The sequence below is a fragment of the Balearica regulorum genome, chromosome 7, assembly GCF_011004875.1.
Source record: "Balearica regulorum gibbericeps isolate bBalReg1 chromosome 7, bBalReg1.pri, whole genome shotgun sequence".
In the NCBI taxonomy this organism is placed as follows: Eukaryota; Metazoa; Chordata; class Aves; order Gruiformes; family Gruidae; genus Balearica; species Balearica regulorum.
This window is the reverse complement of record NC_046190.1, coordinates 16,056,570-16,078,598: the sequence shown is the minus strand read 5'-3', so window position 1 is coordinate 16,078,598 and position 22,029 is coordinate 16,056,570. Positions and strand designations below refer to the sequence as shown.

At 61.2% G+C, this 22,029-nt stretch overlaps 2 protein-coding genes across 4 annotated transcripts; one reads left to right on the top strand and one right to left on the bottom strand.

Annotated features, from left to right (window-relative positions):
* Window positions 1-390: 390 nt before the first annotated feature.
* UBTD1 (ubiquitin domain containing 1) lies at window positions 391-5,778 on the bottom strand. The gene is made up of 3 exons (XM_075758142.1): window positions 5,502-5,778; window positions 1,426-1,653; window positions 391-1,193 (listed from the first exon to the last, which is right to left on the bottom strand). The coding sequence occupies exons 1-3, from the start codon at window positions 5,566-5,568 to the stop codon at window positions 808-810; spliced, it is 681 nt and encodes a 226-aa protein (XP_075614257.1). The 5' UTR covers window positions 5,569-5,778; the 3' UTR covers window positions 391-807.
* A 164-nt stretch (window positions 5,779-5,942) lies between these two features.
* Window positions 5,943-21,779, top strand: MMS19 (MMS19 cytosolic iron-sulfur assembly component). 3 transcript variants are annotated; one of them, XM_075758136.1, is made up of 31 exons: window positions 5,943-6,095; window positions 10,072-10,120; window positions 10,899-10,999; window positions 12,552-12,637; window positions 13,050-13,124; window positions 13,705-13,774; window positions 13,971-14,099; window positions 14,310-14,371; window positions 14,640-14,726; window positions 15,029-15,103; window positions 15,381-15,458; window positions 15,748-15,886; window positions 16,244-16,398; window positions 16,616-16,694; window positions 16,952-17,077; window positions 17,397-17,478; window positions 17,840-17,937; window positions 18,328-18,468; window positions 18,702-18,857; window positions 19,095-19,194; window positions 19,363-19,465; window positions 19,586-19,660; window positions 19,784-19,910; window positions 19,994-20,094; window positions 20,164-20,220; window positions 20,331-20,517; window positions 20,631-20,713; window positions 20,805-20,969; window positions 21,051-21,110; window positions 21,228-21,328; window positions 21,406-21,779. In XM_075758136.1, exons 1-31 carry the CDS (start codon window positions 5,993-5,995, stop codon window positions 21,431-21,433), a joined length of 3,078 nt encoding a protein of 1,025 aa, XP_075614251.1. In that variant the 5' UTR covers window positions 5,943-5,992; the 3' UTR covers window positions 21,434-21,779. The 3 variants fall into 3 exon arrangements, with proteins under 3 accessions (XP_075614251.1, XP_075614252.1, XP_075614253.1); XM_075758137.1 differs by lacking the exon at window positions 5,943-6,095 and adding an exon at window positions 7,401-7,506; XM_075758138.1 differs by lacking the exons at window positions 5,943-6,095; window positions 10,072-10,120; window positions 10,899-10,999 and adding an exon at window positions 12,328-12,437.
* Window positions 21,780-22,029: the final 250 nt, after the last annotated feature.

Below are 22,029 nucleotides of genomic sequence, written 5' to 3'. Positions count from 1 at the left end.
AGTCTCCGGCTGCAGAAAGGCACAGTTTTCACCAGGACAGGTGATGCTGGCCGCAAAGGTGGTCCCGGGACCATTCCCCTCCATGGCCTGTCCCACCTGGTCCCGAGGCAGGCACAGGTTGAAACCTCGGGAGGGGAACGCCAGGAAAAGCAGGTGGTAGCCCCATGCCGGCAAGAACCGGGATGTCAATAGGATGCACTGGGGAAGGGTCCAGGCAGGCAAAGAGCCAGGGCTGGTGGTACAGGGTGGCACTAGGGAGCAGAGCTGGGGCACCCAGGCTCTCCCCGGCAACCCTGTGCCCATCCCAACATGGGAGCAGACGGAGGACAGGCACAGGGACCTCCCATAGCTGTGGGTGACAGTCCCCCCAGCCTGCCCAAGGGACAGAGAGAGGATGAAAAGGCTTTATTGATAAATACAGACTATGTACAGAGGGGAGACATCTCCACCCAGCCCAGCACCCTGGGGCCTCCTGGCCGGGGGGAGCTGGAGCCCAGCAGATCATGGCCTCTCCCTGCCAGCACAGCCTGGCAGCAGGGCCCTGGCCATGCCGACCCCCCTGGAGACATTTGGTCTCGAACCTCCTGCAGCAAACACGGCGTGTGGCCATGACCCCAACTGAAAGGGGCCACTGTGGTGGCACAGCCCCACACAGCCCTTTCCAGGGGGTCACCCAGTTGGGGGGCAGCCTTGGGGGGAAACAGGGGCTGCCCCCGCTCCAGCAGGGCTGAGACATGGCTCAGTGCAGCCCCAGAGGTGCCACTGTCCCCCACCCCCCTGCCGTCTCCCCACAACCAGTGGGGGGGCTCAGTTCCTGGGTGGCAGCGGCTGGTTGACGATCACTTGCACAACAAAATCCTTCTGGATCTTGGTCTCCTGCAGCCGTGTGCGGTCAGTGAGCAGCTTGCCTGAGAAGAACCAGCGTTGCCACGCCAGGTCGATGCCCTCCTGTGCCTGCAGCTGCTTCTTCAGCTGCCCGATGGTGTCACCCATGCTGGCGCTGAGCCGCAGGTCCTTACCGGTGGAGAGCCGCACCTTGAGGGCGAACTCCCGCCGGGTGTTGGGCAGGGGCTCGGCCAGCTCTGCTGCCTCCTCCTCGCTTCGCTCCAGGATCAGGTTGACAGGAGGTGCCAGGCAGTAGACGGGCAGCTGGTACCGGTTGCCCAGCTCATCATAGCACTCCGTCAGGGACCCTGAGGACGTGAGCAGGGTGAGAAGCTGTGGGTGGGCATCCCCATGGACCCCTCAAATGGGGATGGGGCCACCCCAGGCAGCGGGGCAAAGCCCATCTTGCCCCCCTTGACTGGGCTGAGCTACACGGATGGCAGCTGGGAACCCCTCTCCTCTCCAACCTGGGACCCCAATGGGCTTGTACGTGGGACACTCAGCACCCACCCCACCCACAGCCCCGGTGCCATCCCTCACCATGCGGCAGGGTGATACTGGCTCCATCAAGGATGGCCTGGGCCAGGCTGTGGTCGTTGGCCTCCACGGCATAGGCCGCTGCCTTCAGGGCATCCCAGATCTCCTTGCGGCCCTCGAAGGCAGGTGCTGTGTCCCAAAACTCATCCCTCTTGCTGCGCAGCTGCCCGTCCGTCATGGGATAGTCGCTCTTCCACTTGGGACGCTCCTTCTTCAGGGGCTCATTGCGGCCTGGGGAGGGGGGAGAAGCTCAGTCTCAAGCCCCCCATTTCCCCATCCCCATGGACTCGTGGGGACTGCTCACACTATGCACAACAGTGTCCGAGGGACCACCCCGCCCAGCACAGGACAGTGCTCAATGCAGCTAGGAGGAGCTTGGCTAAAGCTAGCCCGGCCCAAGGTCCTACTGGCCCTGCAGCAGCTGGCCCCCCAGGTGACATCCTTTGTCCCCATGCTAGGGGGACCAGCCTCTGCCTCACAGGGTGGCTGCAGAACCTTGGGGCCCTTTGAGGCAGAGCAGTATTTATAGCTTGGGGAATTAGCCAGGAAATAAGCTGGTGAGTTGGAGCAGGAAGGGGATTATGGGGGGCTGAGCTGCAGCCCTGGCAGGGAGGGGCAGGACTTCATCATCTCTGCCCACCCCAGGGTGGGAGGAACCAGCTCCAGGCAATACGGCAGGCACACAGCACCCAGGACATCAAGGGGACAGAGGGCATCATCGGGGTGGGGGGGCTGCCAGCCTGCAGCAGCCCCAGCAATGGGCTGAACTGAGCAGGCTCTCCATGGAACAGCCCCCAACCACGTCGCCAGAGACCCCAGCAGCCGACACAGCCCAGGGCACAGTGGCAGGGGCCTGGGCCACCTCCCGTGCCAGCCCCACACCGCCCTGCCTTCCCTACACCAGGCTGCGGCCCCGTGGGAACAGCCCTGTCCTGTCGGCCCCATGGCTGGGCCGGAAGTGAGGGGCAGGAAGGAGCTGTTGTCACTCCCAGCTAAGCAGGGGACAATGAGTGACAACAGCTCCTTCCTGCCTCCCCTCTCCCTGGGGCAGCCAGCCAGCACCCTTCCTGTGGGGACAGGACACAGGGGATGTGGAGCCCCAGCCGGGCAGGAAGGATGCCTGTGGCTGCACAGCAACCTGCCAGGCAAGGTGATGCCACACACCCCAGCTGCTGGGGACAGCCACCAGTGCCAGCTCTGGGCTGAGCCATGTCCCCCAGGCAGCTTTTCCTAGGTAAGCATGTGGTGACACAAGGCACTACACGACCTTTTTTTTTTCCTACCAGTCCTATCCCACCCCATGCAAGACCACTGGAGCCAACACAGCACCTACTTTCCCAGCGAGCACCTGGCCCAGAGCTGGACACAACATGCAGCACCCACCCTAGGAGTCCCCATGGGGCACAGGAGCTCAGCTACCCCAGGGCTGGACGCTGAGCATCCCTGATGGGCAGCATCCTGCCTGCTCCCGCATCCCCAGAGGAGCAAGGGCAGCTGGCTGCAGCCAGTGCTGCCGATTCAGCAGTCACGGTGCTGGGCAGGAGGGATTTGCAGCACTGCAGGACAGAGCAAGGTCGGAGGCGGCACCTGCCCCGGGGAGGGCAGCAGAGCAGCAGTCATGGCCAGCCTGAAGGACACAGCTGGGACCACATCTCCACGCTGCTGTGGCCACCAGGCCAGGGCACACATCCTTACAGCTGGGACTGTCACACACAGCGGGACTCCCAGCCAGCACTGTCCCCTGGCTTCACTCACAGCAAAGGGAAGAGGCTGGCCCAGGCAAGCAGGATCAGAGCTGCGGGACCTGATTGCAGCCGCCCTGTGCAGGCAGGCGTGCCTAGCAGCCTTTCCCAGGTAGGCAGAGGCTAAGCCTTGTCTATTTATTGCTGCCACCCAGCTGGGCCCTGCAGACTCTAATCGCCTCCTGCTGCTCTATTCCTGGCCCCTTGTGCAACCTTCCGCCCCTGCCTGCTGCAGCAGCATCGCCGGACAGGTCCAGCCACTCGCTGCACCCGGACTAAAGCCAACAGGATCTGGCCGGCAGCCCGCCTGCCTCCTGCCCTGTGCCTGCAGCACCCTGCCTACAGCTCAGCCCACCCCAGGGTGCCCCAGTGTGGGGACCCTCAGGCAGGAGGCTGCACCCCAGAGGCTCCCCTGCCCTGGGGCTCACTCCCTGCACAGCTGGAGCCCCAGGGAGAGCCCAGCAGTCCCAGCCAGCAGGTCCTGGAGGCTGGCTCGGCCCTGGAGGAGATGCCAACCAGATGGCACGTGGCACTGCTTCCAGCAGTGCTGGCTAGTCCCCTCCTGGGCCAGGCAGGGTTGGAATGCTGCGTGCCACCGGCATCCCCTGCAGTAAGCTGGCCATCCCAGGGACAATGCTGTCACCTGACACAGGAAACCCTGGCAGAACCCTTCTGCAGGGGGTCACAGCAAGCCTTGGTCAGGCAGGTGGGCTGCTTAGCAGGCCCCCTGCAGCAGAAGAGGTGGGCAGGCAGAGCACCCCTTCCCACCAACGGCAGGTCCTTGCATGCTGAGACCTGCCAGCCCGGGGCAGTGTCCCCGTACTGTGGGTGAGGGCAGCTGCAGCCTTGCTTCATACTCCACCACCGGCTGAGCAGCTTCCATGGGCTGGTGGCACCACACAAACAAGGGCAGGAGCCAGCCTGGGCACCCTGGCACCAGGGACGGCCCCGCTCCCCCAGGACGGGACACATTGCAAGGAAGCGGCTGCCAGGGGCACAGGGACACCAATAGGGGATCGTGACCCATCCCAGGAGAGCCTGGCAGTGAGTGAGTAGTGGTGATGGAGACGCAGACTGTGTAGCCAGCTATTGCCTGGCACAGAAGGGGAGCACATGGGTGCAGACTTTGGGATTTCCCCCCCCAGCCACAGCAGCCCCGAGTTACAAGGCAATGGCCCCACACCCCCACCGAGCTGAATGAACAGTCATCCAGGGACCCCAGGACCCACTGATGCCCACAAGAAAGCGCCTGCACCCCCAGGGCCAGAGCATGCTGGGGTGGGGGGCTGCAGCCCCAGGGGGAGCAGGGCCATCACCCAGCAGGGCATCCCCGGGGCAGGCTGGCACACCTGGAGCCCCACACGGTGGGGACGGCTCCCCACAGGCGGCAGGCAGAGCCGGACCCGACAGCCACGGCACCCGCACGTGTTGCTGGAGCGGCGGGCACCATCCGACGGGAAAAGCCTCCCTCCTTCCCGCCTGCACCCCAGCTGCGGGCGAGGGCTGGGGCGCCCCGTCCCCGGGCACACGCTTCCTGTTCCTCCTCTCCCGCCGCCTACCACCGCTTTGCCATAAACACAGTAATTACCGGCTGTGACTGCACCGGCCGGGGAGGCGGGCGAGGGGAAGGCAGGCGTGATTCACCCTGCCGGTCCACGTCCCCTCCGCCGGCAGGTAGCCGTGCCCATCCCCGTGGCCTCCGGGACCCTCCAGGGCAGCATCCCCGGGAGCTGTCTCATGGCACTCCGGTATTCGGCTGCACCAGCCTCCCCCCCCCGCTGCTGTCCGGACCGGCGCTGCCGCTCCCCGCGCGGCCGGGTCCCCGGCAACCCCCGAAACCCCGGGGAGCGGGGACGGGGTTGTCCCCGTCGGCAGCAGCACGGTGTACGGGCAGCACTGACCCCGGGCAGGAAAGGCGCGGGCAGAGACCCAGCAGTTTGCAGGACGCGGCGTGCCGGGAGACACTGCTGAGCCCAAACCGGGGACACCCGCCACCCTGCAGCCCCCCCGGGACACCCTCTCCCCGGGAGGAGCCGCGCACCCCAGCCCTGACCCTGCGAACCTCCCCGGGGTGTCGGGACGGGAGCCCCGGTGCCTGCCCGCTCCCGAGGCCGCGCGCCGGACCGGAACCCTCGGGGTCCCCCGGGGGCGTAGACTGGTTCCCGGGGGTGCGCACGGGACAGCCGTCCCCCCCCCCCGCCCCCGCGGACTACACCCCTCCGGTGCCCACGCTCCCCCCGCGCCCGCCGCCCCCAGGGGTACACGGGACGCCTCCCGGTGCCCGCGATCCCGGGGGTGCCCAGGCGGGACAGCCCCCGCGGGCCCGGTCCCGCTCACCTGCTCGCTTGCGGGGGTTCCCGGCGGCGGGCCGCTCCCGGCGCTGCCGCCCCACGCAGCCGCCCATGGCGGGGCTCAACAACGGCGGCGCTCGGCATGGGGCCGGGCCGGCTCCGCGCTGCGCCCGACCGCGGGGCCCGGCGCCGTGCAGCCGCGCCACCCGGCTCTGAGCGCCGGGGCCGCCCCGCCGCCGGAGACACTCCGCGCCGCGCCCCGCCCCCCCAGGTGCGCATGTGACCGCCCGCACCGGCACCGGCACCGCCCACGTGCGCACGCCCGCTCCCGCAGCGCTTTTGTCCCCTCCTCCCCGCCGTACGGCGCTGGCCTCGCCCCCTCGCGGCCCCGCCGTTCCCCCTCCCCGGGGGTGGTGAGGAGGGGGCGCTCCTGCCGTGCGCGTGCGCGCGCTGTCACCGCCCGCGGCGTGAGGGCCCGGCGCATGCGCACGGCGGGGGGGGGGGAACCGGCGGCCGCTGCCCTGGGCGCGGGGTGTCATGGCGGCGGCCGGGGCCGGGGCGGGAGTTGCGGCGCTCGCCGCTTTCGTTGAGGACTTTGTGGCCGGGCAGCAGGACGGCCGCGCTGCGGAGGTGGCGGCAGGTACTGGGCGGGCGCGGCTGCGGGGCGGAGCCGGGCGTGGGCACGGCAGCGGGGCCGGGCCGAGGGCGGGCGTGGGCACGGCTGGGGGGCGGCGGGGCGGGACGGGCTTAGAGAGTGAGCTTGGGGCTGCGGGGCTGGCGGTGGGGAGGGACGTGGGCACGGCTGTGGGGCAGAGCGTGGCCGTGGGTTGTGGGGCTGGGGCGTGAGGCTTCGGTGTGTGGCAGGGCATGGGGGAGTGGGTAGGGCCTGCAGCTGTGGGCTGGGTGTCGAAAGGGGAGATGAGGGCTAGGGGCTGCGGGGTGGGTGTGGGGCTCTAGGGGTGAGGCGGGTGTGGGGAGATGCGGGGCTGTTGGGAGCTGGGGTGAAGGCAGAGTTGTGGGGTCTGTGGGGTGCGCCAGGGTTTTGGATGGCTGGTCTAGAGCATGGGGTGGGATTGAAGGTGTTGGGTGTAGTGGCGGTGCCTGCGGGGGCTGCCCTGCAGCAGGGAACGGGGCTTTGGGGTGGGGGATGTGGCATGGGGTGTGTGAGGTGACTGGAGCATGAGGCCCTGGGGTGAGTGAGGTGACTGGAGCATGAGGCCCTGGAGGTTTGGGGTGCAGTGGGAGCTGCTGTGGGTGGTACTGGGCATGACTGGCTGGGGGGGTGGCCGTGGCTGGGTGGCAGAGAAGGCGCTAGTGGGAAGGGAGCTCCTGGCCTTGCCGAGATGCTGTAGGAGATGACTGATGCTCTGGCTTTGCTGGCTGCTGCTTCTGGGGCCCAGGCTCTGACTGCCCTCTCTGTGGTTTCTCCTCCTTTCCTGGCAGGGTTTGAGGCATTCGGTTTCCTTGGATAATTTGTCTTTCTGCTTGGAGCAGCGATTTGGTGACTTTGTTGTTTTGGGGAATTTGCAGCTTCAGGAATATGGTTTTTTAAGGATAAGATGGCACATTTGTGTTTCTAGGCAGTGGCTTCAGCACATTTTTGAAAGGCGTTGTGGGAGCAGAGGACTACGTAGGCTACGTTACGTAGACAGGTAGCTTACGGACCTTTCCCAAGGTCTATAAGAAAAACCCAGACTGATGGATTGTGAACTGATCCGTGGTATCTTGGTGCTGAGATGAGCTGGCAAAACGGGAAGGTAACCCAGTGGTCTGTGTAACAGAGTGAAGAAAATACCAGGGAAATTTGGAGGGATTCACTTAAATATGTGACATTCAAGATGTCGCAAAAGAGTTGCACAAAGCCTCTGGCATATTTGGGATAGAAGTGGGGAAAGATAACCTTACAACTGCTGTTGTCATCTATGGTCATGTTACGGAAGTGCCCAGAGAGAGCTTTGTCTCTTCAAAGACGTACAAAGAGAAGAGCTGCCCCCGCTCTCATCAGCCGTATGGCGCTAGTGACAAACCCACCTTGACAAGCGAGGGAGCCGGCAAGTGTCCTTTGGCCCCTCTGACCTCATATAGAATCACACATCAGAAAGTATTAAATTGCATCATGTATCCTTGAGCGAAAGGGGAGTTTTTTTCCTAACCTTGTGGCCGTTGTGCAATTGTTGAAAGAAACGCGTTCAGCTTCTCCCATGTGTTGCTGAGTATTAAATTGAGTGTAACTTGGCAAGTGGAAGAAAGGCCTCAGTGGCATCACAGGCAGCTTGGGCTGCATGGGTCAGTGGGTGGCAGAAGGAGACTGAACTCATTTTTATTAAAAGATGGGGAAAGAAAGATACTGCTCTTACAGAAAATCCGTCACACGATCCCAGTGAATGCTGTGCTCATGTTTTGAGGGTGTGGGGGAGACAAGAATGGAAAGTGTGTGGAAGTGATTCAAGTCTAGGAGGACACTGCGTGAAAGGAGGGAAGAGGTGTCAGGAGAGGGAGCAGATTGATTCCGAGTAATAATGCAGCAAAGGGTAAATGGCTTGCTTCTGTTTAGCCTCTCGGACTACAGCAACACCGAAATAGCCCCTCCTGGTAAAGGGAATGCCGGGATTCAAGGTGCATAAGTAACCTTGGGGACATGCTGCTGCCAGATGTGGAGGCAGAAGTTTCACAGGCTTGCCGCTGTGCCTGCTGTGCTGATGAGCCAGGTCCAATTATAGCTGTGCTTGTGCTAAAGCCATGGCCTGGGCAGCTCTGCCTGCGGGTGGGAGGCAATGCTCACCGGTCATGCTCTCAGGGCTGGTGTGGTCACTCCACGCGAGGCAAAGCTGGTCGCACCCCTGGGACCCTGAGAATGGAACGAGTTCTCTCACCATCACCCAGCGAAGGGGCTGTTAACCTCAGGGAGCATCAATAGCTGATTGTGGTTTGGTCATTAGACTTCACCTCTTTCCTGTTGATTAGGAAACCAGCAGCTTTGTGTAGATGCTGCTTTTGGTCTCTGAAAATGCAGAGGCAGAGTGCTTGGCCACAGAGACAGTCTTGGACCTTCTTCACGGTGGTTCAGAGGCACGAGGGCTTTTCATGAGCTTGCAGAGAGGGATGTTGGGATGCTGGGCGCGAGCTCTCCTGGCAGCCGATTCTGCTCTGTGCTGATGCCTAGCACCTACTTGCTGTTGCACTGTTGTTACTCTCCAAGAAATTTTGCCGGTGCCTTACAGCTATTGCTCAAGGCACCCCCTGTTCAGTCTGTGCCTGTCAACTCGGCGACCTGCTGGGCTCCTCTTTTTCCTTGCAGCTCCCCTTATCTGTTCTGCCCTTCAGTCCAGGCTCCCTTTCCCTGCTGTGCCAAGCAGGATTGGAAGCTCTATCTCTAGAGCTGGGGCTGCCTGCTGTCAGTAAACACTGTCATCCCTTCTCCCATCCCCAGAGACTGCTCTCTGATGAACAGCATGACTTAATACTGGAATTAACTGCTTAGGAAGAGCCAGTAAATGCTTGCAACGGCAGGAGACACTAGCTGAGACAAGGCCTGGGAAAGCCTTGAATTAAACCTTTAGGCTCCTGAGGGGGTGGGTGCCCTGTCAGTTGTGTAGGCAAGACTTCAGCAGGGCAGAGGGATGAACAGGGCCCTCCAGAGTGCCTAGAAGTGCTCCTGGGTAAAGACAGTGAGTCTTGGTGACTGGAAGGTGCTTTTTTTGTGGAGGAAAGTTGTTTTGTCCAGGTAGAGAGTGAGGGCTGCTGCATGTTTCCCAGCAACGTCCCTTGCCACCTGAGCTATAGATCAGAGGGCTGAAGGTAAGGCAGTCCCTGGCCTCCCACACGCACAGAGCTGTCCTACTGGGAAGGTGTCACGTTGGCAGTGGGTGGCAGGAGTAGAGAACCTGCCCTCCTGCCAAGGACCTGCAGCAGGTCCTTACCAAAGCCTCCCAAGGAGTGACTCTTCCCCCAGCTAAGTTGCAAGAATATTGAGGCAGGAGGTGAGTGAGGCAACCTCGTGGAGTGTCTGAGTCAGAGCTGGAAATAGATTCCAGGAATCCCAACACTTCGTCTTCCTCTCACCACAAAGCTGCCCTTCTCCCTGCCTTCCATCTTGGAGGGAGTTTGTGCAGGTCTTGCTCAGCATAGCATGGAGGTGGTGGAGCCAAGGTGGGAAGCTGGGTGATCACTAGTGTCTGGCTGTTTGCTCAGCCACTTCTCCCTCGGGGAGCACCTGGGGAGGTCCTGGCTTGCTCACATTAGAGAAGTGGTTTTTGGCATCTCAGCAAAGTGGAGCACAGCAAGGCTGCTTCTCTTGGGAGCCACGTGTTGGTCACGGGTGCAGCTAGGCTGTGGGGAGAGGGTAGAGGCAAAGCGCAGGCAAGTTCACCCCTTCCTGCCTGCTCTCAGCTCTGATCTAGTCAAGGCAGCTCTCGGTCCCAGATGTGTTCGCCGGCAGGGCTGGAGGCAGCTCCACCAACTGAGTGCGTGTGGCTTCTTCAGTGTTCAGCGAGGTGCCAGCATCCAGCCAGCCTTTCCCGCTGTGGTGCCGGGGCCCTTCCCAGCATCTGTCTCCAGCACCTTGCCTGACTGACGGTCTGGGAGTCTCTGGTTCACTCTCTACCTCCTTTCTCCAGGGGTGAAAGATGGAAGCTGGACTGTTCTGCAGCTTGTGGAAGCCCTGGGGTAAGAAAAGCCTTATACATGTTATACATCGCGTAATGGCCTTGCAGGGGAGATTCCCGCAAGGATGGACAGTGAGAAGGAAAAATGTACGTGCTTGTCCAGGACAAGCTAGCTTCACCACGGCACACAGGCCTGCAAGGATGTTGTCCACTCACAGCACGGGGCCTGAGCGATGCTTTCTCTCCCAGGACTTGGGAGCTGTTTGGGAAAGAGAAGGGCCAGAGCAGCTCTGGATGCTCTCCCAGGAGAGATGTTGTGGCAGGCAGCAAGCCGCAGGGCACTTCTCATTTGGGACTGTCCCCAGCAGGAGCTGCCTGAGCACACAACGGCACATCACCATGTCACGAGTTGGCTGGCACTCAGCTTTTGCATCTGTCTCCAAGCTGTCATGGCCTGGGACTTGTGGAGGCTCATTTCTCCCAAGCTGGGAGCTGGGTTTGCCTCGTTGTAAGAGGCTTTGCCCTTTTTCATCCTTTGTGATCTTGGGAGCCTGAAATTCAGGTGCAGAGCATGGTGCAAGAGCAATTTCTCTGGTCCGACTTGAGAGCTTGGACTTATTGCTGCATGGTGCTGGGGCCAGGTGCATGCGTGCGGCACGGTCAAGGGAAGAGGAGTCTGCTCCCACCCTGCCAGCAAGTCAGGTGGGACTGGGCCACCACCCCCCTGCCCAGAGAGCGACACCTCTTTGGTTTTATAATGCGTCTGCTCAGGATGTGCTTCCTGCTTGGGTGTCCCTGCTCACAACAAGCCTCTTGGGCTTTCTCCCCACTTGACCTAGGTCTTGCCTGGAGAACACAGATCCTCGGATGCGAGGGCGAGGTATCCAGCTGCTGTCACAAGCCCTGCTCCAGTGCTACTCCCTGCTCCAGGAGAAGGAAGGTAAGGGCTGCTCTGGGCTCTTGACTGCCGGCAGGTTGGGGACAAAGCCTGTGCCACTCAGGTGTCCTGCAGTTGGCAAAGGGATTGATTTAGCACTGTGAGAGCTTTGTGCATGTCTGTCAGGAGTCAAAGTCCAAGGAGGGCACGAGGCCTCACACTACAGCCTTTTTGCCAACCTCACCGCACAATTTGGGTCACTCCCTGAACACGCCAAAGCCCTGGCACTGCAGCTGGTGCCCCCGGCAGTGTGTGGGTGTTGCACACCCAGGTGTGCTCAGCGCCACGTGGGATGCCTTGGGGACACATCTGTATGTCAAAATCCTTGTGTGGTGATTCAGTGCAGGAAAACCATCCTTCACAAAGCAAGTCACACCGCAGCCCTTCAGCCTGCCCAGGTTAACTCTGGGGGAACCCTGGGGCCTGGGGAGGAGGGGAGATCAGTGTAAGGATGACAGTCGGGTGGAGGACCAGAGCGGGGAGAGGAAGATGCCCCATTTGAGGAGGCAAGGAGAAGGTTTGGCTGTGTTAAATGCTCCATAGCAACTGGCTGGCAGCAGGGGAAGCCAGTAAGTGCTGCCAAACTTTGACTTGGACTGGGGGCCTTGCTGGTGGGTAGCTGAACCTGTGCCAGCAGGCTGGCAAGGCAGAGGGGCTCAGCTAGTAAGTGAGGTGGAGGAAGGGAACGATGGAAATAAAAAATGCTTGGTCCTTGGCATTTGGCGCTCATTTCAGACTGGTGCCAGCCAGGGCCAAGAGCAGTTGTGCGGAGAGAGTACAGACAGACTAGCTACTGGTGTAGCTGGAGTCAGGTGCGATGACTGTGATGGGGACTGGGGTGCTCCGGAGGGACAGCGGGGGGGTGGGGAGGTTCAGTGGGAAGGCAGAGTTAGGGCAGCTGGGTGAGGGGAGCGAGCTGTGTTAGATCCAAGTCACCAGGAGCTCTGGAGGAGGGTGGGCAGAGCCAGCTTCCCAGCAGGGTACAGGCAGCTGCTGTGACACCTCCAGCTGGCACCGTCTCCCTTCGTGTTCCTCCTCACGCAGTTCATTTCTCAAGCGCTGCGTCAGGCTGCCTCCTGGGGGGGTGAGTTTCTGCAGCAGCTGTGGGCGCAGGATGCTACTAGCCGGCTCTTCCAGTCTGCTTCCTGCTGCCACTCCCCAGGGCCAGGGTGTGCAGGCGCCCGTGGCCGTGACTCAGGGGCCGGGAACGCGTTGTGGAGCCAGCGCGGGGAAGCCGGAGCTCCTGCTCCAGCCCTGCGTCCCACCCCATGACATCCTCCAGCCTTGGCTGAGCAGGCGTCTGCACCCACGTGTCCGGACAGGCCGGGGCAAATGCCTCTCAGGTAGCTCCAGCACCTCTGCAACGGCCAGAGGTGGGTGCTGCCCTGCTGTGGTCAGACATGGGTTGCTCACAGGGGGAGGGTGAAGGCATTGGAGCCAGGTTGGTGCACCCAAGGGTGGCAGTTAATCCCATTCACCAGTGCAAGATATGTTTGCTGTTCATCTGGCCGCTGCTTTCCCGGGACTAACACACATTGGCGTCTGTTTCTGACAGTGCTGCATCTGGTCCTGTTCTATGAGAATCGGCTGCAAGATCATCACCTCGTGATCCCCTCGGTGCTCCAGGGACTCCGAGCACTGGTGAGCTCATGCCCCGCAGTGCCGGGATGTGCTCCAGAACGGTGCCAGGGAGGTGCAACACCTGGGTGCAGGTTGGAGCAGCATGTTGAGCATGGCCCAGCTGGGCTGTCAGCTCCTGCTTGGCGGCATTGCCCTGTCTCCTCCGTGTTCCTGCTGTGCCCCTTGCAGAGTGGCAGGAGAGAGGAGACTGCCTTAATTTTCTGCCCCATGCTGGTAATGGGGCGAGGATTCCCTGGCCACTCTGGAGAGCAGCACAGATGATAAGTGTCTTGTCCTGTCCTGTCTCAGGGGGTGGTGAGCTCTCCCTCACGTAGGAGAGGGTTCTGCAGGTGACTGCTGTACAGGAGCAGGAGCTCTGTTATATGGCTACCATCATGGTTTTCTATTCTTGCTTTTCTTTTTCTCACCCCAGAGCATGTGTGAGGTGCTGTCCCCAGGGCTAGCGGTGTCTGTACTCAAAGCTATTTTCCAGGAGGTACATGTGCAGGTGAGCAATGTGATTTCCCATTCTCCTGTCCCTGCTCCCTGGGTGTCTGGGGATGGCCTGTCTGCCCCGAGGTCTGAGCACATTCAGTAGCAGTGCAGTGTAGAGCATCCTTCAGCAGCAGTGCAATGCTCCTGTGGAGCTTAGAGACAGTGTGTCTCACTATGGAGTGAGAGGCAGACAGCAGATGAGGATCCTGTTTGGACCTTGTCCTCTCTTCTGTCAGCCCTGGGGGAGTTATTTCCTTTGTTCTGTTCTCCAGGCTGTGTTTAAGTGACCTCAGCACCCAAATTCTCCTCTGGTTTAAGACTGTTTATGCTGGCAGAGCTTTGGGCAGTATGTGTGGCCCTGGTGTGCCTGTGATGGTGCATTCACGCAGTGATGGACACAGTCACATTCAGGTGCCATTGCGCAGGCATGAGCACACTTTGCATGTGGTAGATGAAATCTGTGTGCCAGGAAGCAGCAGCTGAGCTGCTGGGGGTCCTGCCCTCTTCTCAAGGGCATGCGCTGCCCTTGGGTCGTGGGTAATAGTGCTGCCCTGTGTGGAGGCGTGTTTTGATTGCTCTGCTCCTCCCTCCAGTCCCTGCTGCAGCTGGACCGCCACACAGTCTACAGCATCATCACCAACTTCATGGGCACCAGGGAGGAAGGTGAGGGGGCAGATGCCAGAACCACTCTGGGATTGTCCAGATTGGGAAAATGGCTCGCATTCACCTTCTCTGAGGGCTCTGTTGCTCTGCCTGAGGAGAGCTGAAAGGGCTGTGGGGCTGGAGAAGTGGGGCTGATTTCATGCCATGTTGGTGAGGTCTTGTGTCCTGCATCTGCTCATGCTCCTTCTTTCTGCAGAGCTGAAGGGCCTGGGTGCTGACTTTACCTTCGGCTTCATCCAGATGATGGATGGGGAGAAGGATCCCCGCAATCTGCTGGTGGCCTTCCAGATCGTGCGTGATCTCATTGCCAAGAACTACGCCCTGGGTGAGCCTGTGCCTGCTGTGCAGAGCTGACCGGGGGACACATCGCTTTTCTTTGAGCTATTGGAGGCATGGCCCTTGGATCTGACCAGGGCTGGAGTTGTCCCTGACCTACTTTAGGAGCTGCAGAGCCAGCTGGTTGTGGGTGCTAGGCATGGCTGTTGTGCCTCTTTTGCCCAATGTCTCTGCTCACTCCTCTCTTCTCTCCCTGCAGGTCCGTTTGTGGAGGAGCTGTTTGAAGTGACGTCCTGCTACTTCCCCATTGATTTTACTCCGGTGAGTGAGTCTGCTCTGTGCCACAGCCTGTTCCTTCTGGCATTTTCTCAAAGGGTCATGTCCCCTCCAGGGAATGGGAGGAGAGGGTGGGCATGAGTCTTGGCTGGGCAGTGTTGAGCTGCGAGCTGTGGTACCCAGGCAGACAGGCCAGTGCCAAGCTGGCTCCAGTGACTGGCATTGCTGCTGCCTTGCTGGAGATGAGGTGATGCAGCCTTGGATAGTGGCTGGGTTGGGAGGTTTCCTGACCTGCTCTCTGCTTCCCTTCCAGCCCCCCAATGACCCCCACGGCATCCAGAGGGAAGACCTGATCCTCAGCCTCCGGGCTGTACTGGCCTCCACGCCCCAGTTTGCTGAGGTAGGAAGCTCCTTGGGGGTTCTCGAGCACCCCTCTTTTCCCTGAGCACAGGCTGCATTTCATAGTGCTGCAGCTCCTGCTGTGTCTCTGTGGGATGGGAACAGCTGGGACCAGGAGTCTGCCTGTCTCCTGCTGGGGCTGGGCATGGGGTGGGTGTTGACACTGGTGCGCTGGGAAGGGGCTGCCTGTGGCAGGTATCCCTCCACCTCTGCTCTCCTGGCAGAGGCTGTGCTTGCAGCCCTGCAGGGCCATGGGCACGGTGGTGCAAAGGATGTGCCGAGTCTAACTGCCTCTCTCTGCAGTTCCTGCTCCCTCTGCTCATTGAGAAGATGGACTCAGACCTTCAAAGTGCCAAGCTTGACTCCCTGCAGACTCTGGTAAGGAGGGATCCCCTACTCCCTTTAGCCTACAGCTGGCCTGTGGTGGCAGCAGCCAGCCACCTCTGAGCCCTTCTCCCTGCCAGCCAGAGACTCTCCCTTGCAGAGCCACAATTTCCAGGGTCCTAGTTTGGCCTGCATCGCTCTTTCCTCTTTTTCTCTCCCTTGAGTGGCTCATGCAGTTCAGCACAAGCCTGCCAGGATGGAAAGTGTCCCTAGTCTGTGTCCTCCTGGTACTGGCTTCTCTCTAATGCTTTCTCCTGGCTCGCTCTTGCAGACTGCCTGCTGTGCCATCTACGGGCAGAAGGAGCTGCAGGAATTCCTCCCCAGCCTCTGGTCATCCCTGCGCAGGGAGGTGAGTACTGCAGGGCCCCTAACAAATGCTCCACCACAGTTGGAGCCAGACCAGGCAGGCCCCATATCTCCCAGCAGCCCCCACCTGTGGCCTCAGACAGCCCCAGCTGAAAATTGGGGGTCAGGCCAGCCCTATCAGCCTGTACCTGGGGTTTGGATATGCCACACTGCATGTTCAAAGCACATGGGAAGCGAGGTGGGAGCCTGAGCCCTTCAGCTCGGGTTGGGAGTGTGAAGCCTGCGTTTGGGGTCAGCACGGACCTTAGCTCATCCTACGGCCTCTCCTGCAGGTGTTCCAGACAGCGAGTGAGAAGGTCGAGGCAGAATGCCTGGCCGCACTGCACGCCCTCTCTGCCTGCCTCTCCCGGTCTGTGCTGAGCTCTGACACTGAGGACTTGCTGGACTCTTTCCTCAGCAGCATCCTGCAAGGTAGCTAGTAGAGAGACCTACCCTGCCTGAGCCTGCGAACGTGCTCCTAGCTAGAAATCTGCCCTCCTGTTCTCTTTGAAGCCTCTTTCTTCTCTTTCTAATTCTCATAGCCACTGTTGGCTTCTCCAAGGGAATTAGCTGCCAGGAAGGGAGGAGAAGGGGACAGTAGGAAATGCCTGCTGGATTGAGTTGCTTTCCTCTCTGCTGAGATTGGGGTGTCCAAGGCTGTGCTGTGGGCTTGGAGCTGGGGGAAGCAGCTCTGTTAGGGACAGCACGTCCCAGCCCAGATATCGGCTATGTCCCCGCACGTGAGGCAGAGGAGCTCTGCCGGTGCAGCTGACGCCCAGCCTATCTCAGATTGCAGGCACCATCTGTGTGAGCCCGACATGAAGCTGGTGTGGCCAAGTGCCAAACTCCTGCAGGCAGCAGCGGGTGCCTCCCTCCGTGCCTACCACCGCGTCACCCGCAGCGTCCTGCCCCTGCTGCTGGAGCAGTACACCAAGCACCCGCAGGTGAGGGGCACCCTGGGCTCTGTGGTCACAGGCAGCAGGGCTGAGTGCACCCGCTGGCTCTGCAGGGCTTGGTGGGAGCAGGGTGTCAAATTGGGTGTCCTTCCCTGGCTGCGGGTGGGGACCCTGTGGGCACCCTCTGGCCTCGCAGCACTGGGCTGAGACGTAGCTGTGTTCCAGCAATGACGGTGATCTGGGTTACGCCTTTGTGTCCCTGCAGAGCAGCCAGAGGAGGACAATCTTGGAAATGCTGCTGGGCTTCCTGGAGTTGCAGCAGAAGTGGGGACATGTGGAAGAAGGTGAGGCTGGCTGCTGGCTCTGGAGGCACCCGTGTCCCAGCGGGCTTCTAGCTCTGACCTCACCTTCCCATATGCTGACAGAGAAGGAAAACTCGCTGACCTCGGCAGCTGCATGTGCAACCCCCTGCCATGTCCCAGGGACCCTGCATGGCTGGGTGTCAACCGGCAGGGCCCCGGAAATGATCTGTTAGGTGCCATGGTGGTGGCTGTGCAGTGACAGCCAGGCGCAGGCAGTGACTCTGTGCCTCTCTCTCCAGATGAGAGCTCTCTGCTGTCACTCCAAGCCCCCATTTGCTCTGTGGTGTTCTCGGCGCTGACGGATCCCAGTGTGCAGCTGCAGCTGGTTGGGATCAGGGCACTGACTGTCCTGGGCTCCCTGCAAGGTTGGTGCCTTGTTTCTCTTGGGGAAGCAGAGGGAGATGTCACCATGTTCTGAGAGACATGGTGCCACACAGCTGCTGGAACATCATTGCCTGCTGCCTGTAGGTGCACAAGAGCAGTGGCAGCTTCTTCTACCCAGGCCATGAGCTCCAGGAACACTTGGTCTCTCTCTTGCCTGTTTGTGCTGGGCACCTTGTATCTCTGGTGTTTGGCATGTTGATGCATTGCTGCTAGCCTGGACGAGGGGGAAGGATGCTGCCCAGAACACTGGCAGCTTCGCATTTCACCGAGGGCAGGATTCATCTACATGTCTTGTTCCAGGCTTCCTGTCTCCCTCCAACCTGGAGCTGGTTGTGGATCACCTCATCCGTCTCGCTCTGCATGAGGAGGATTCTCAGAGCAGGTGAGGGCCAGGCTGGTGCCACTGCAGTCACCCACGCTCTGGGGAGAGGAACAAAGCCTGGCTTCGCTGCAGAGAGGGTCTGTCGTCTGGGGGAAGGCACAGGAACTGTCTGAACTAAAAGCCCATGTGGGTGTAAGAGCAAAAGGATAAACCAGGTGATTTATGGACTGGAAATTAGAAAGTCTGGGCTTGTCAAAGTAGGGGGGCTCTGCTCTGCCTTACCAGTAGGGCGAAAAAGACAAATTGCTGAGAAATGGTTTTTTGGAGGCATTTTCTGGCCCAGATCTGTGCAGCTGGGGTAGAAGCAGCCCAGGGTTTGCAGTGCTCACATCACCCCTCCTGCTCTTTTTCCCCCTGGCAGCGAAGCAGCAATGGAGGCAGCTGGATCTCTGGCCCCCATCTACCCGAAGGTTTTCTCCGGACACATGGTACCCAGGCTTGAAGAGGAGTTGCGGTCAGGTAGGGCTGGTGGCCTTGGGAACGGAGTGATGTCTGGTCTGGGGGTGAAGCCTGCCCCATCCCTGTTCAGCTCCTACCACACAGTGGGGCTGTGCTGTACGGCTTAGGTTGGTGGCTCTCCTTCCTGGGGGATTCCCAGTGCAGGCACTGTGGTGCTGGCACAGGGAAGATCGTGCCTGGGTCTGGCAACCAGCCTGTGTGGCTGGGATCACCCTTGTGAGGAGGAGCTGCCCAGCTGCAGAGCAGGCAGAGTGCCTTGGGCCTGGCAAGGGCTAGTTCTGCTGTGCTGCTTCACCCCATCCACCCTGGCACAGTCTGGGCCCTGAATGCCCTTGGGTGAGGGAGCGTGGGGTCACCCCAGCACCCCTCTGAGGTGTGTTTCCTCTTCAGAGTGGGAGGAGGAGAGCTCCCGTGACCACTGCTCCCTGCAGCAGCGCTGCCTGCAGGCCCTGGCAGCCGTGTCCACCCACACCAGCATCGTGAGGGAGACCGTCCCTGTCCTGCTGCAGCATCTCCGGAAGGTGCAGAAAGGTAGCACAGCGCGTGACAGGCAGCTCCACGGAGCACGTCTGGGCAGGAGCTGCCTCCGTTACCAGGGATGGCTGGGAGAGAGCAGGGATGGCAGTGGTGTGAGGGGCCCAGGGCTGGGCTGTAAATCCCACCGCTGGAGTGGGAGGAGGGAGAGCTGCATTGCTCTGGGATCCTGGTGTAGATCAGGGATGGGTGCTGCAGCTGTGTGATGTGACGGTGACTGTGCCCCGCAGGGAGCGAGGCCAGGAACGCCCAAGACGTGGTCTCCGTGTGCCAGAGCCTGCACCGTTTGGCCCTGCAGTGCCAGCAGGATGCAGAGGGCTGCTGGTACTACCATCAGACAGTGGTGCCCTGCCTGCTGGGCATGGCCGTGCAGGCTGCCACACAGGGTAGGTGCGGGTCTGGAGTGGGAGAGGGGAGAGCAGGCAGCTCCCCGGGCTCTCCGGTATCCCTGATCCTGCAGCCAGCGCTGCTGCTGCCGCCTTCCGGCAACCGCGGGCACTGCGGGCCTCGCTGCCCCCTGCCAGAGGCAGAGCAGCCCTGGCCAGGGCCGGTGTGGGGCTGTGCTTGCCTCCTCCCTCTGGGCAGCAGGCTCCAGCGTGTCCCTTTCCTCCCACTGCCTGCAGAGAGCACCCACCCGCTGCTGGGCAAGGCATTGCTAGAGGAAGAGGTGCTGGCTGCCATGGTCCCCGTCATCAGTGCTGCCACCACTCACCTGAGCCCTGAGTGAGTGGTGCTGGGGTGGGACACCGGGCACTGCATTGTGGGGAGGGGTCAGGCTGTGTGTCCCCTGCTGCTGTCTGTACAGGGAGACCCTGTACTTCCTGAGAGGTACCCAGGAGCTCTCTGGTGACCCTCCCAGAGCAGCACATTGCAATGTCTCCTTTCTCCTAGGCTAGCTGCCCAGAGCGTGTCTCACGTGGTGCCCCTCTTCCTGGACGGAGAGGTCTCCTTCCTGCCCCAGAACAGTTTTCCCTGCTCCTTCCAGCCCTTCCAGGTGTGTTGGGTGCTCAGGACCGGTGTTCCAGAACAGGAGCAGGGACTGAGGATGTCCTCAGACTGAGCACAGGCTGGCAGCAAGGACTGTGGTGACACGGGCACTATTCTTTCCCCACAGGATGGGGAGTGCTTGGAGGCACAGAGACGCCTGGTTGCCCTCCTCATGGCCTTCGTTTGCTCCTTACCCCGCAATGTAAGTTGGTGAGGAGCAGGGTGGAGAAGGGGCCCTGACTGAGTGCCCTCCTGCCCGGGTCCACGGGCAGAGGAAGCGAGTGGCTGTGGCCCTGGGTTGTAACACGCTCCATGTCTCTTCCAGGTGGCAATTCCTCAGCAGGAACGGCTGCTCCAGGAGCTGCTGGCGCTGAGCTGCTCCTGCAACTGCCCCTTCACGGCCACCACAGCTGCCAAGTGCTTTGCAGGGCTGGTGAACAAGCACCCTGCGGGTAAGGCGGCAGGGCAGGGCGCTGTGGGTCCCTGCCCACTGCTGGCAGAGGGATGGCTCAGCTTGTCCCTTCTATATCCTCAGGGCAGCAGCTGGATGAGATCCTGCAGCTTGCAGTGAACAGGATGGAGCCTGGCCTTGTGGAGGGGCCCCACCGAACGCAGGCACTCACGCTGCTGCTCTGGGTAAGGCCCGCCCTGGGTGCAGGGTGGGGGGACAGCCAGCCTGGCGCTGACTCTGCTCTGCCTGCACAGGTTACCAAAGCCCTGGTGCTGCGCTACCACCCTCTGAGTGCCCAGCTGACGGATAAGGTAGGTGGTGGTGGGACTGGGTAATGTTCAAGAAGCCTGCCTGCTCCCTCCATGGCCTCCTGGGAACCCCAGCAGCAGGGTGCCCCATCTCAGGGCTCTCCCCTTTACAGCTGCTTGGCCTACTGGGTGACACGGAGCTGGGCCCTGCCGCAGCCGACAGCTTCTCCCTACTTATGGCTGAGTCTCCGGATGTGCTGCACAAGGGCTGCCACGCTGATGTGCGCATCATGTTCCGCCAGCGCTTCTTCACTGACAACGTCCCCAAGCTGGTGCAGGGCTTCCACGGGGCCAGCCCTGGTAAGCGGCCACCCCCAGCCCAGCCTCGCCACCCTGTGACTGCCTTACCCAGGGGACCTGAGCCGGCGTCCCCTCCTCCCCCAGCTGCCTGTAACCATCTCTGCTCTCCACAGACGTGAAGGCCAATTACCTGAAGGGCCTGTCCCATGTGCTTAACCACCTCCCTAAGCCCGTGCTGGTGACAGAGCTGCCCACGGTGAGAGCCAGCCTTGGTGGGGACAGATTGTGGCAGTGCAGAGTGCGCGGCTGGGAGTTATTCACGTCTCCTGTGTCCTCCCCACCCGCAGCTGCTTTCCCTCCTGCTTGAGGCTTTGTCCTGCTCTGATCGTGTGGTGCAGCTCTCCACACTGAGCTGCCTCCAGCCGCTGCTGCTCGAAGCTCCCCAGATCATGAGCCTGCACATCGACACGCTGGTCACCAAGTTCCTCAGCCTTACCTCCAGCCCCACCATGGTGCGTGCACCCCTCCTTCTCCCCCACACCCCTCCCCTCTGCCCCTCTCCCTTCTGCCACCCTCACCCCTCTCTGTTCCAGGCTGTCCGCATTGCTGCCCTGCGCTGTGCCCACGCGCTTACCAGCCTGCCCACGACAGTGGTAAGTGCTCCTGCAGCTGCCTGCTCCTGCATGTAGAGGGGCAAGGGGGTCCCAGACCTCCTCCTGGGGGGCAGCTGGCACCCAGCTTTCTCACTAAGAGCCTTTTCTGTGCTACAGCTGCTCCCGTACAAGGCCCGAGTTATCCGGGCACTGGCCAAGCCTTTGGATGACAAGAAAAGGCTGGTGCGGAAGGAGGCAGTGGCAGCACGGGGGGAATGGTGAGTGCGTGTGGCTGGAGCTGCTGGGGTACTGGCCTGTTGGGGACATGACTGATGACATCATCTCTGTCCCACAGGTTTCTGCTGGGGAGTCCGGGCAGGTGAGTGCCCTGCTTGCCCTCCCTGTGCTGACCGACAGTCTGACCGGGCCCCCGCTAACCTGCCAAGCCATCCAGCCGATGCCACGGACCCTTGGAGCCCAGTACTGCCCTGAGTGCTGGGACTGGAGTGCAGGGGCTGGCAGACGGCACCCCTCACTGCGGCAACTTCCCGGCGCCCCCGCCCTCTTCCTGGCACCCACAGGAAGGAGGAAGCAAGCTGTGCCTCCGCTGCAGCCAGGGACAGTGACAGACAGACTCACCACGTGTGAGTGGAGAGGGTAGGCCTGTGCACATGCATACAGTGTGTGGCAACCCATGCATCAGAGGAATAAATATATCTGTTTTGGTAACGTTGTGGGGGTCTCCATGCAGCTCAGGCGGGGACCACAGTGCCCTTCCATGTCTTGAGCAGCTAAAGGTGCTGCTGGCTATAGGCCCTTACTCTTCTTTTGATGTTGGGGAATTGTGGGGGTCCCTCTCCTCCCCTAACCAGCACCCCCCATGAGGAAAAAGAGGCAGGCTTCCTTAAAAAAATTTATTGGATGGTCTTAAAAAGGTTCCTTGGGGAGTGCTCGGGGCAGGGGTGCCATCCTCTGTGCT

What these genes read in the sequence shown, in the direction of transcription:
- UBTD1 (XM_075758142.1), bottom strand. Translation starts at nt 5,568, where the DNA reads ATGGGCGGCTGCGTGGGGCGGCAGCGCCGGGAGCGGCCCGCCGCCGGG. An exon ending in GAACCCCCGCAAGCGAGCAG is followed by an intron (nt 1,654 to 5,501) that starts GTGAGCGGGACC and finishes CCCCCTCCCCAG; the next exon opens with GCCGCAATGAGCCCCTGAAG. An exon ending in CAGTATCACCCTGCCGCATG is followed by an intron (nt 1,194 to 1,425) that starts GTGAGGGATGGC and finishes TCACGTCCTCAG; the next exon opens with GGTCCCTGACGGAGTGCTAT.
- MMS19 (XM_075758136.1), top strand. Translation starts at nt 5,993, where the DNA reads ATGGCGGCGGCCGGGGCCGGGGCGGGAGTTGCGGCGCTCGCCGCTTTC. An exon ending in TCCAGGAGGTACATGTGCAG is followed by an intron (nt 13,125 to 13,704) that starts GTGAGCAATGTG and finishes TCCTCCCTCCAG; the next exon opens with TCCCTGCTGCAGCTGGACCG. An exon ending in TTACCTCCAGCCCCACCATG is followed by an intron (nt 20,970 to 21,050) that starts GTGCGTGCACCC and finishes TCTCTGTTCCAG; the next exon opens with GCTGTCCGCATTGCTGCCCT.